This window comes from Phoca vitulina, unplaced genomic scaffold (genome assembly GCF_004348235.1).
Source record: "Phoca vitulina isolate PV1807 unplaced genomic scaffold, GSC_HSeal_1.0 scaffold3, whole genome shotgun sequence".
Classification (NCBI taxonomy): Eukaryota; Metazoa; Chordata; class Mammalia; order Carnivora; family Phocidae; genus Phoca; species Phoca vitulina.
The window spans coordinates 27,273,744-27,286,841 of NW_022589706.1; the positions used below are offsets into that span (position 1 = coordinate 27,273,744).

The following is a 13,098-nucleotide window of genomic DNA, read 5'->3' on the forward strand; positions in this document are numbered from 1 at the left end:
GCTATTAGATTTAAATACTCGTTTCATTTAGTATTTCACTTAAATTCATTTTATTTTGGTATCTTTGAAATTTTTTAAAACATCCTCAGTGCCAAAAGGAGGCAACATTTATAAATCCAAACAAATGTATAAACGAACAACCCAGGCCCTCTTAAGTAATTTGCCAAATAGAAAAAATCCATCTGTATAGGAAAACCCATCAAATTAGAATCTGCAATGTGGGCGAATGAGAGAAAAGATTTTCATCCTTGACCCTGGTTTTAGTTCCTTTCAAAATCAAAATCTTGGGGCCACTGTAAGCTGTATAATGACAGATAAGCAAAGACAGTGAGCATTCCCTTGTTGTTTCCATGGGTTCCATCAGCTTGTTTTCCATGACTCATGATGGCTTCCTGAAAAAACTCGCATTTCTTTGATCTCATGGGTCAAATGAATGCTCTTGAGCCAGTTTTCATCAACCAGTCAGCATTCCTACTGTTTCCTATTGTGAATCCTCAGCTGGACCCACATATTTACTAGTTAACTCATTCCCAAAATGAAGTTATGAGTATTCTTCAAAAGGGTTCAGTCCAAATGGTCCAGAGGAATTCAGACGGATACCCTGAAGATTGAAGAAAAAAAAGACAAATATTATTACCACAAAAATGTTAAGTATTACCTGAAAAGAATTAGTGGAGAATAATTTTTTTAAATCATTTATTAAAACTGTGTGTTATAAGAATACCAAAAAACTTCCCAATATCACTTTTTTTAAGATTTTATTTTTTTGTGAGAGAGAGAGCATAAGAGAATGAACATGAGTGGGGGGAGGGGCAGAGGAAGAAGCTGACTCCCCACTCAGCAGGGAGCCTGATGCCAGGCTTCATCCCAGGAGCCCGGGATCTTGACCTGAGCCAAAGGCAGATGCTTAGCCAACTGAGCCACCCAGGTGCTCCCCAATATCACTGATTAAGAGCCCTTTCCAATCCTGTGTTAGGCAATAGAGCCTCCGTTATAAACCTAGGAAGACTCTGTGGTTAGTGGTTACAAACTTCTCAGCCTAGGACCCAGGAAACATAGGGTCTCCTCGAGCTTCTGTCACTACAGTATGTTTGGGTTAATTTCCTTTTCTATAAAATGAAAGTGTAAGTGTTCATGCAAATTTCTTTTAAAGAGACGTAGAAGTTGGGATTTAATCATCCACTCAACATATACTTATTGAACACCTACTAAATGCTAGGCAGCGTTTCCTCTGAATGAGGGGGTCTCTCCGTTATGCTCCCTGAGTCCCCTGTGAATACCTCTATCATGTTATTGGCTCTCTATTGGAATTAAGATTCCTCAATCTGATTTCTCCACTGACTGCATGTTATTTTGCCAATGAGTAGCAGAATTCTGGACATACAGTAAGTGCTCAAAAAACATTAGGTGAATGAACAAAGGGGATCTCTTCATATGCAAGGTCAAGCATCCCAGAATGAGGAGGACCAGAATGAGAGGTATCGAGCACAATATTTCATTAAAACAACTCTATGATTACATTAGTCTACCTAGCAATTTCTGAGCCAATAGCAGACTCTGATTCCACTAAGACCCAAACACTAAGACCTGCTTCTCTCTAGTCCTGAACACAAATATATCCTTAGCACTTAGTTTCCAGTTTGACATATTGAGCCACCTACGCTTGATCCCTTTGCCTCTCTAGATCTGCACTCCATCTTTTTCCCCACCCTGCTTGGTACCTTGGGAGGCCAATCTGTATGAACTGCCTCAATCCAGCTCCAGTGTCCTCGCTCTGCTTGGGTTTGACCAATGGTAAGTACTGGCACATCGGGGAAAGAGAACAGCCAAAGTGAAATATTCTCTCTCTTCAGGGCAATCACAGGCTGTTGTCACTTGACTAAAAGTCACAGTCCCTATCAGGTAGCCCTCCCAACATAGTCCATCAGTGTGTGTGTGTGTGTGTGTGTGTGCGCGCGCGCGTGCGCGTGCATGTGTGTGCGTGTGTGTGTCTGTCTGCCTGCGTGCCTTTGTCTCTGTCTCTCTGGGCTCCTTGCCCCTTTAGTCTTAGGGACAGTAGCAGAGCCCCACTGTTACTAGTTTGAGGGTGCTGCACTCTCCTTTTGGATTTTTCCACAACCTGACTTAATAGACCTTTTATTAAACTCACCTCAAATGATTCCATTTGAGTATACTATTAGTTTCCTGCTAGAATCTTGACTGATAACTACCTAGGTATCATGTATCATGAAGTGGTATACACACACTGGAATATTACTCAGCCATAAAAAAAAAAAAAGAATGAAATCTTGCCATTTGCATGGCACGGATGGAGTTAGAGAGTATTGTTAAGCGAAATAAGTCAAAGACATATTTTGTCTTTCCGAGAAAGACAAATACCATATGATTTCACTCATATGTGGAATTTAAGAAACAGAACAAACAAATATGGGGGGAGAAAAGAGAGGCAAACCAAGAAAGAGACTCTTAACTTTAGAGAACAAAGTTGGTGGCCAGAGGGGAGGTGGGTTGGGGGGATGGGGGAAATCGTGAAGGGGATTAAGGAGGGCACTTGTGATGAGCACCAGGTATTGTATGTAAGTTTTGAATCACTAAATTCTACACCTGAAACTGAAAAAAAAAATAAAGACAAGTAAATGATCTAGCCTATCACCATGAAGCACAATAAAAGGATACTGATAAATGCTAGTGTCTCCCCTCTTCTCTAATTTTTATACCCCCTACAATAGCTATCTATAGTGCCTTAACATAATAGCTACTTAATAAATATGTGTTGAATGAATGAAAAATATTTCTAAGACACTTCTGACCACAGTTTGGGATTTAAGTACATGAAAATCAATGCACATTAATTAGATCATCAGATGTTACATTGAGGGAAGTTCTTAATTTCAGTAATTGAGGGTCAGTGGTTGTTCTGCTTATAAATTCACATTCTCTCTCCTCTCATGTTCCGACTGAAACAACGATTGGTCTGCTGGGATTATGTATGACCCAACCCGAGGAAACAGCCAAGGGCTGAGCTGACATCTCAGGGGCACATGCTGTTTAACAGACTAAGAGATTAGTTTTTTGGTCCTTCTTAGACCTTGGAAGAAATAGTGATTTTATTTCATGTCATCTAATTCATATGAACTGCTTTTGCAAGTTCATCACTTTTTGTCTCCTACTCCCAGATAGAAATGAAGGTTGGGGTAAATTGTACCTCCTTGGATCTTTCAGGTTTATAATGAACAAAGGTAAATCATCACTAAAGCCGAATCATCACTCACCGTGTACACTGATCTTGCGGATGCACCGTGGAAGTAACTTCTAGTTCCGGTATTGGGGGAAGCACTTTCTGGACCTGAGTCAAGGGCAGCCTCTGCTTGGTCTCTATTTTTTAAGAAGGAGAACTGTTCTAGTCTGTGTTTAGTCAAAAGCAATGCAAAAACAGATAACATTTTCCAATGTGCTAAGAGAACGATGCCCTCCATCTAGCAAGGATATTGGCAGTTTCCATCACTCCCTAAATTTCCTGCCTACAACTGTGACACCGTTAACCCATTTCTCTTAATTCTGTTTCTTTCATTTCTCCTCTCCCCCCACTTCCTGAGCTCTAGGCCTGATGCATAGTTACAGGAGCAAAGTAGAGAAAAACATTTTTTACATGCAATGCCAACTAGAAAGAAAAGAACTTTAGTATGGAAACTGACTGCAAATATTTTCTTCTTTGCATTTTGTTAAAATAGATCCCTAAGAATTTTTATTAATACCATCTTTGATTTCAGGGAGAATTTTACCAAGAAGCCAAGTTCCAAATCAGATGAATTCTAATCTGTCCTCCTTTTCTAGGACTATGTGACATCAAATCCTTCTAATATTATCTGCAGCTGACTTCAAGGTAGGAGATGAAATTTCAGGCCCATGGCATATGGTGTCTCTTTCATTCCACTGGGATCTGGGGCCTTACTTTTCTAGTTTTTATATTGAAACTTGAGTTTTACATAATACATGTGGTTTTTGCTTCACAGATGTCTCTACTTTTTATACAAAGCCTTGGACATGAATGGAAATGAGGTGACCTATAATTTAAAGAGAAGTTTGAGTAGCTGCTTCTTAAGAAGACAAATCAAAAAGGAAGATTTAAGTGTAATCAAGATTATGATGCTTATCAAAATTTTTTCTAATTTTTAAAAATTTCTACATGCATTAAAAAAAAGAATATCATGCTTCTTATTCATGAAGATGATTAAACACTGGCATAGATTACCAAAAGAGAAATACTGTCAAACCGTCCCTCAGAGTTATATTCTTTTAATTAGAAAAAAATTTAATAAGAAAGACTTATTTTTTGGACTTAATTTTCTGAATAAAAGATACATTCACATGATTAAAATTTTATAAACTATGAAGGGATATTCAGCAAAATGTCTCCCTCTTACCCCATTTCCTACAGACAACTGCTTTCTACCACATCACATAATTCTTTCCCTTCTCTCCTTCCTTTGCCACAAACAAGGTTTTTAGATTTTTGTGGATAGAAATATAGATGATAGACAGATAGATTTATACGCTTATATGTACATATGTTATTTTTGTCTTTCTTTACACAATTGGTAGCATACTATACATATATATGTATGTATATTTAATGGTCTAAGAGATCTTTCCCCGTAAATGCTCCCTCATTCTTTTTTACAATTTCCTGGTATTCCATAGTATGGATGTATCATCCTGTCTTCAAACACCCTCCTATTAGATTTTGTCTAATCTCATATTGCAAACACACTAGCAATAAACATTGCACATACGTTATTTCTCTCCTATGTAAGTAATCCATAGGAGAAATCCCTAGAAATAGAATTGCTGGCTCAAAGGGCTTATGCATGTGTAACTGTGATAGTTATTGCCAAATTTCATATCACAGAAGTTGTACCACTTTAGCCTCCCTGTTTACCTTAGCAAAGTACGAGAGTGCAGAGGCCTATTGCCCCTCGCTACAGAGTGTGATGGCAAACTTCTGGGTTTTTACCAGTCTGGTAGATGAAAACGGCACTTCAGTGTAGCCGTAATTTGCATTTCCACCTGAACGTAAGCTCAGTGAGACCAGAGATCTCTGTTTGGCTCATTGCTGTGTCTCCTATACCCAGACGGCCAATATTACTGGAACATAGTAGACATCAAAAGAAAAATTTCTTTTGGGAGAATTTATTGTGAATGAGACTAAACAAGCTTTCATATGTTTAAGAGCCATTTGTATTTCCATTTCTATAAACAGTCCATTTATATCCTTTACCCATTTGTCTACTGGGTTATGATCTTCTCTCCATCAATTATTAGAACTTCCTTATTCACTAGGAAATGTTGCTTATCATATGTGATGAATTGCAAACAACTTTTCCCTAATGGTTTTTACTGTGTACATTCTTTTTCACGTAGTCAAATTTATCAGCCTTTTAACTGAATTTTGTGTCATGGATAGAAAGCCCTACTTTGTGGTTATAAATTAATTCTACCGTTGTTTCTTCTATTACTTTTATGCTTTCACGTTTACATTAAAATTATTGACTCACTTGAAATTTACCTTAGTATTAGTGTGAACTCTGGATTAAGGTAATCTTCTTTCCTAGATGATTATTCAGTTGTCCCAATACCATTCATTCAATAATCCTTCTCTTTCCTACTGATTAGATATGCCACTCTCATCATTTACTCAAGTCCTAAACTTTCTAATTTTCACGACCTGAGCCAAAATCAAGAGTTAGACGCTTAACTGACTGCACCACCCAGGTGCCCCTCATTAGATATTTTCATCTACTTAAGTACCAGTACCATGGTGGAACGGATACCTCTCCTCTTTCTTCTTCTATGTCAATTTTTTCCGGCTATTAGTGACAGCTTATTTTTCATCAGGATATTAAAATGACCTTGTTCATGATTTAGGAAGAACTGATAACTTTATATATTCATCTTTCTATTCAAGAACATGATATACCATTTTGTTGTTGTTCAAGTCATTTTTATGAATTTTTATGAAGTTTTCTTCAGAAAGATCTTGTGTAGTTCTTTATATTAATTTTATTCCTAGTTATTTTATCTTTTTATGGTTATTTTAAATGCAGCAGTATCTTCTAACTGGTTGTTATTTAAAGATATGAATGCTGGGGTTAAGAGACTCTCATCTCAGGAAACAAACTGAGGATTGCTGGAGTGGAGGGGGGTGGGAGGGATGGGGTGGCTGGGTGATGGAGATTGGGGAGGGTAAGTACTATGGTGAGCGCTGTGAATTGTGTAAGACTGATGAATCACAGACCTGTACCCCTGAAACAAATAATACAGTATATGTTAATAAAAAAAGATCACTATATTCTCTTTGCATTTAACTATTATAAGAAAAAGAATAATTAAATATTAAGGAAAATCTTAAATATTGAAATTATTAAAACCCTCAAATAAAATATTTTTAAATTATTTAAAAAAAAAAGGTATGAATGCTGGGGCACCTGGGTGGCTCAGTCTGTTAAGCGTCTGCCTTTGGCTCGGGTCATAGTCCCAGGGTCCTGGGATGGAGCCCTGCATCCAGCTCCTGGCTCAGTGGGATGCCTGCTTCTCCCTCTCCCACTCCCCCTGCTTGTGTTCCCTCTCTAGCTGTCTCTCTCTCTCTCTGTCAAATAAATAAATAAAATCTTAAAAAAATATATAAAGATATGAATGCTATTGATTTTTTGTCTTAATTTCATACCTTGTCTCTTACTGAATTTTATTTTTAAAGAATTTTTTTAGAGAATTTTCTTAAATTTCCCAGGTACACAAAGTGATCATTTTCCCTTTCCAATTTATTTATTTATTTTTTTAAAGAGTGGGAGAGGGGGCGCCTGGGTGGCTCAGTTGGTTAAGCGACTGCCTTCGGCTCAGGTCATGATCCTGGAGTCCCTGGATCGAGTCCCGCATCGGGCTCCCTGCTCGGCAGGGAGTCTGTTTCTCCCTCTGACCCTCCCCCCTCTCTCTCGTTCTCTGTCTTTCAAATAAATAAATAAAATCTTAAAAAAAAAATAAAGAGTGGGAGAGGGAGAGGGAGAAGCAGGCTTCCTGCCGAGCAGGGAGCCCGATGCTGGGCTCGATCCCAGGACCCTGGGATCATGACCTGAGCCAAAGGCAGACGCTTAACGACTGGGCCACCCAGGCGCCCCTCCCTTTCCAATTTGTCAACCAGATATCTTTGTCTCTTACCTAATTGTGTTGACCAGTACTTTCAGGACAATGGTAGGTAAAGTGGCAACAGTGGACATTCTTGAAAATTCCTGGCTTTACAGACATGCTTTTAGTGTCTCCCTAGTAAGTATGATTCTGGGGTTTTGTTTGAGACAGATATATGTTATCATGTTAAGGAAGTACCTATTTATCTTATTTTTATTGGGAGTTTTATGAAGGATGGGCATTATAGTTTGTCAAGTGCATTTTTAGGATGTATAGAGATAACCAAATTTTCCCTTTGATCTATTAATATGAGTGACATTAATAGATATCTCCTAATGGAGAACTGTTCCTATATTCTTGGAATAAGCTCCTCTTGGTCATAGTAGGAGTGTGTATATGTATGTATATATACATATATATTTTTATACTGTGATACTAGTGGATTCTTTTGCTAATATTTATTCAGAATTTTTGCATAGATATACATGAGTAAGATTGCTCAATGATTTCATTTTAGACACAGTCTTTCTTAGCTTTATATGTTATTAATGTTTATTTCACAATAGAATTAGGAAACATCCTTCTTTCCTTCTTTTCTATGGTCAATAACAGTTTAAATACAATTGGAAATATCAATGTTTTAGAGACTGGTAAAAATTCCCCTGTGAACTGTTCTTTCTGTTACTTTTTCAGGGATAACTGACAAATTTTCTATTTCTTCTATGATAATTGTTTTGTTTAGGTTTCCTATTTCTTCTGGTATCAGGTTTTGTCAATTTTTCCAGAAAATTATCGATCTTAATTAGAGATGTTAAAAAGTAGCAAGTGCTCTTTAAGGAGCAGGAATAGAGGCCTTTTGGGGACCATTTCCACAGACATTGAAGACCCTTCCTTTCCTATGGAAATGCTAAAATAACCACCAAAGCTAGAATTTCTTCTTACAGAGAATTTGGCCTTCTAAACGGTAAGTGACAAAGCTTTCCTGACTGGTTAGGACAAAGGTGAGAAAATGAGACCAGTTTTTACCTGGACACAAAGCTCTCATCTCCTTGCTCTCCTCCTCACAGACCCATTGCACTGGATCCCCTTAGCATCCTTTATTTTTACCTTATTGTCACTAAGTACAAACCACATCTACGGGGCTAGTTCCCTCATCCCTATTTGTCTCACACTGAAAGTTCCTAGGAAGCTGTGATTTTGTCTTTCTAAATCTGTGCTTCTCAGAGGGTGGGTGTGGTAGGCAGAACTCTAAGACAGCCCCCCAGCTTCCCACGCCCTGGTGGAATGCCCCTTGTAATCCCCACCCCTTGAGCATGAGCAGGACCATGAATGGGATTCCCCTCCTGTGATTGGATTACATTATATGGCAAAGATGAGATTTTTGCAGGTGTATTGAGTTATTGAAAAGAGAGACCACTCTGGGTGTGCCTGACCTAATGAGGTAAAAGCCTTTACAAAAAAGACTGGGCCCTCCCGGAAGTTAGTGAGGATATCTTGTGGGACTTCAAGAAGCAAACTGCCAAGTTGTGAACTGTCTCTAGAAAGGCCAGGTAGCAGGAGTCTGCAGGTGGCCTCTAGGTCCTGAGGCAGTTTCTGGCAGGCAGGCGGTGAGAACCCAGGGACCTTAGTATACAACCTCAAAGAAATGAATTCTGCCAACAACCTGAATGAGTTTAGGAGTAGAGCCTCCATATAAGAACATAGGCCAGCTTGCATCTTGATTTTATCCTTGTGAGACCCTGAGATCCAGCAAAGCTATGCCCAGATTTCTGACCCACAGAAACTGAAATAACAAAGGTGTGTTGTTTTAAGCCACTAAATTTGTGGTAATTTGTCACACAACAATAGAAAACAAAGTGATCAACGGACCCTTGGCCTGCAAACCACAAGAAGCTGAATTTAAAATGCAGGTTCTAGAACCCTGTCCCAAATCTACTGAATTATAATCTCCCTTCAAAATGGTCCAGGAGCCTGAAATTTTACAGACATCCAAGTTGATTCTGATGCACATTAAGCCTTCAGAATGAACTTACCAGGCAGATAATTGCTTAGACAATCTTTGACAAAGTATCTTATCATGTCCAGAATTTGAGATTTGGAGACAGTTTTTTTAAAGTTAAAATACCAGAAGAACCTGTTCATGAAATTAAATAATTACCAAAGAAAATTAACAGAGCTCTTTTGCTTGGAAAGCTAAACTGCTCATCATTTGCTTATTCATTTGGTTTGCTGATGTTGTATAATATGGTATAACCATAATTTACTACAGAAAGCTATTATCTATCAAAGTGATGGTTAGTCCAAAATAACTCTCTAGTGGTGCATTATATTCTGTTTCTCCTAGTTTCCAAGGACATGTAACTTATATACTAATAGGAAAACTTCTGAAAAATTGATAAAAAGGTAGGATATATGTCATTTTAATGCCTTCTTCAGAATAGCTAAGATAGGTGGGATATTTTTCTAGTTTTACACTGGGAAATAGAATTTCTTTCAAATAATATTAATTCACCAACACTAGTTAAGGCAGCAGAAGCAGCCAGGAATATTTTAAAATTTCACAGAAGTCTATTCATGAATTTGTCAAAGGTCTGAACCAAACATTTCTTTGACTTTTTTTCAAGAACCTCAGAAGAGCCTAAAAAATTAAAAAGAACCTCAGGATGAGTTTTGACCTGGCTGAATCTAGAGAACAAAATAAATTTCCAGCAGTAGAAACTTTGATTAAAAATAAAACTCCATGCCGTATGTTCTTGAATAAACCCCTGTCACAATGCCCATGACATCGTCCAGGTTGCCCTCTGATATTTCTTTTTCTTTTTCTTCTTCTTTTTTTTTTTTTTTCTAGATTCTATCATTTTTCAGAAGTGTTTTATATCTATGACATCTGGCATCTAACCTCAATTCATCCTTCCAAAGTAATTCTTGATTCCCACTGAGTCATGGAAACTTGCAAGGTGTTTTCTTCACTTTGTTCCTGATGATTTTCATGTCAAAGACAAGGTGCATCTCCCACAGCGAAGGTACATCTAAAACCTCCTCATCCTGGCCAGGATCTCTTGGCTGCTTAGAGAATTTGCCCCATCAATTTTTTATATTTGTATTTCCAAAACTACTTGCTCAGCTCTACTTGGTTATGAAATTGAAAAGTCAAAATAGCTAGAAACAAAAACAGAACAAGGAGTGGTAAACAGGGCTAGATACCCATACTATATATAATCCCAATAGTGAATTTACCCAATTTTGTTGTAATTGCTTATTCGTCTGTCTCCTCGTGTACAAAGACTGTGTGTGTGTGTTTTTTTTTTTAAGATTTTATTTATTTATTTGACAGAGAAAGACACAGCGAGAGAGGGAACACAAGCAGGGGGAGTGGGAGAGGGAGAAGCACGCTTCCCACGGAGCAGGAAGCCCGATGCGGGGCTCGATCCCAGGACCCTGGGATCATGACCTGAGCCAAAGGCAGACGCTTAACCAACTGAGTCACCCAGGCGCCCCACAAAGACTGTATTTTATGCACTATATTCCCCAGAACCAACCTTGGAGCATGACACATGATTGGTAAAAATATGTGTTGAATGACTGAAAGAATGCCATCTAACTTCTTTGTGCCTCATTTTCCTTAATAAAAATGTGTGGGTACAAGCAGGGCAAGAAGTCAACTCTGGGGTGCCACCTAGGAAGTTGGGGATAAGAAAAATAAGATTGTCCTCTGAGAGTTGGTCTATAAAATCAACTCATAATCACAACAGAAACGTGCAAAGTTATCTTCAGAAATCATTCCCAGGCCAAAGCCTATTAAGTGTGAAAAGTGCTGTGTTAAATGAGCCAATCAGGCTACCCCTAAAATGGGGAGGAAGGCCTTAATTCAAGCTGTGTTGGCAAAGGACTCTACCTTTAAGACCTCCCAAACAAGCCTTGGCGGTGATTCAACTTCCCACATGGTTTTGTCTAAGCAGAGAGGGCACACATGTTAGTTGTCAGAAGTGTTTTGGCCCATATTTTCTCTCAACTGTATTGCCTTCTGCTCTTATCAACCTGTTTTGTGAGCTGGATCACACAGTGGATCTTTTTTGGTGGGCCGCCATTGCAGGAGGCTGAGCCCGCAGGCCGGAAGGAAGGCTTCGGGCCAGGTGTATCCACCAACGTGAGGCCCCTGTGTTGCCTTGCGGGTGGAGCAGCCAGGCAGCCCCCCCGGCAGGGCCCTGGCCTCGCCCCACGCCTTCTCCTTAAAGGTTCAGCAGTGTGTAGTGATGCCTGAACTTCCTCATGACTTCAGCAAAGCCCGTGTGACTGCCTTGAAGTTATAAGGAAGAAACTAAAGGTAAGAGTAAATGAGGTAATTAAGGTGTATTTTGATGTACTTTCCGCACTACCAAGTGCAAAACAGAGTATTTTTCCAAGCGCCTTTTTAAGCCCACTTGAGGGGTCAGCTCGAAATTGGGTAGGACCCAAATATGCGCTCAGCAGGGGTGGGCTATGGATGGCTGACCTTGGAAATGGGGATCTCAGCGCTTCCTTCCCCTCCCTGTACTTTGGGAGATTCAGCCATGATTCCGCGGTGACAATAGCAATAATGTCTACACTGTTGCCCACAAAGTACTTGCTCTCCTTATAAGAGCTTCTCCAGAAATGAAGGAATTCGTGTTAATCTTCACAGATTACTGCAGTCAAGGTGGATGCGGATGTTTTCAAATGGTTTGGTGATTCTTACTCAATTCTCTAATCTGCCTCCAAAAAACCCTTCCAGTCCTATTTCTTCTCCCATCCAAGTACTAACCAGGCCCGACCCTGCTTAGCTTCCGAGACCAGACGAGATCGGTCACGTTCAGGGTGGGATGGCCGTAGACCCTATTTCTTCTTATTGCCCTAGGAATGCAGAACTTCAACATTGCTATGCATCATTCTGACCTTTGCATCACATAAAAACCTGGGCCCTTTTGTGCAAGCCCAAGATAGCTAGTGGCTTTTTAGGGCTAATAGAACCAATTATGGTAGCTTAAAATAGATTTCCATTATTCAAGGAGCCAACTTTCTACTACGTTCAGAGCTCCATCTGTTATCGTTAACAGTGATCCTAAAACCATTCAGCTGTTCCAAATCTGGCCAGTGTGAAAATCAGATGAGGGTGGGAAAGTACATGACTACAAAATTACCTAGAATTAACAACTAAAGAGAACAGACAGCTGCCAGTATTCTGAGCCGTTGTCTCAGCTCCCAGCTCATTCACACTGCGGCTATCCTTAGCACTCCAAGGAATGAAGCTGATGAAGAGTTTAAAAGTTATAATTTAGGGGGGGGAACGGTTTTGAAGGGTCTTTGTAAGACAGCAGCAGGCATTCTTTCTGCATAGTCCATGTAGAGTTGTATTTACTTCACAAATATTTATTAGGTACGTACTCTGTGCCCTCATCTACACTGTGCTATGAGCTGGGGATGCAGTGATGAATATTATCAGGCAGAGTCCCTGATCTCCAGGGGCTCAGTGGCTCATGGGAGCCACGTCAATCCAATAATAACACACATATATAATATATAACAGTAGTGACAATTGGCACAGAGAGAGCTGTGTGGTGTTATGAGGATGTGTGAGAAGGGGAATTGACCTAGTCTAGGAGGTCCAATATCACTTCCCTGAGGAAGGGTCAGTCAAGCTAAGATCAGAAGCAAGGCTTGGGGTGAACTAGACAAAGGCAGGGTGGGAGGAGGGCAGGTCTGCAGGGAGGGGTAAGGGAGGCAGGATGTTCCATGTGGGGAGAATCTGCACAAAGACTGGAGAAGATGTTGATCTGTATATGTTTTATCATCAGGTCTTCCAGACCTAGCACATCAGGTCTTCCAGACCTAGCACATCAGGTCTTCCAGCACCTAGCACGAAAGGCTATCACGTAAAGGCATTCAATGGATGAGTTAGAATAA

At 39.6% G+C, this 13,098-nt stretch overlaps 1 protein-coding gene across 1 annotated transcript in view; it reads right to left on the minus strand.

Annotated features, from left to right (window-relative positions):
* Positions 1 to 562: 562 nt before the first annotated feature.
* Positions 563 to 13,098, minus strand: part of TMEM156 (transmembrane protein 156) — a 47,846-nt gene continuing 35,310 nt past the window's right edge. Inside the window, exons 6-7 of the mRNA XM_032397708.1 lie at positions 3,273 to 3,375; positions 563 to 601 (exon numbers count right to left, since the gene is read on the minus strand). Coding sequence (XP_032253599.1) covers positions 589 to 601; positions 3,273 to 3,375 — 116 coding nt within the window. The 3' untranslated portion in view covers positions 563 to 588. The remainder of the gene's footprint in view (positions 602 to 3,272; positions 3,376 to 13,098) is intronic.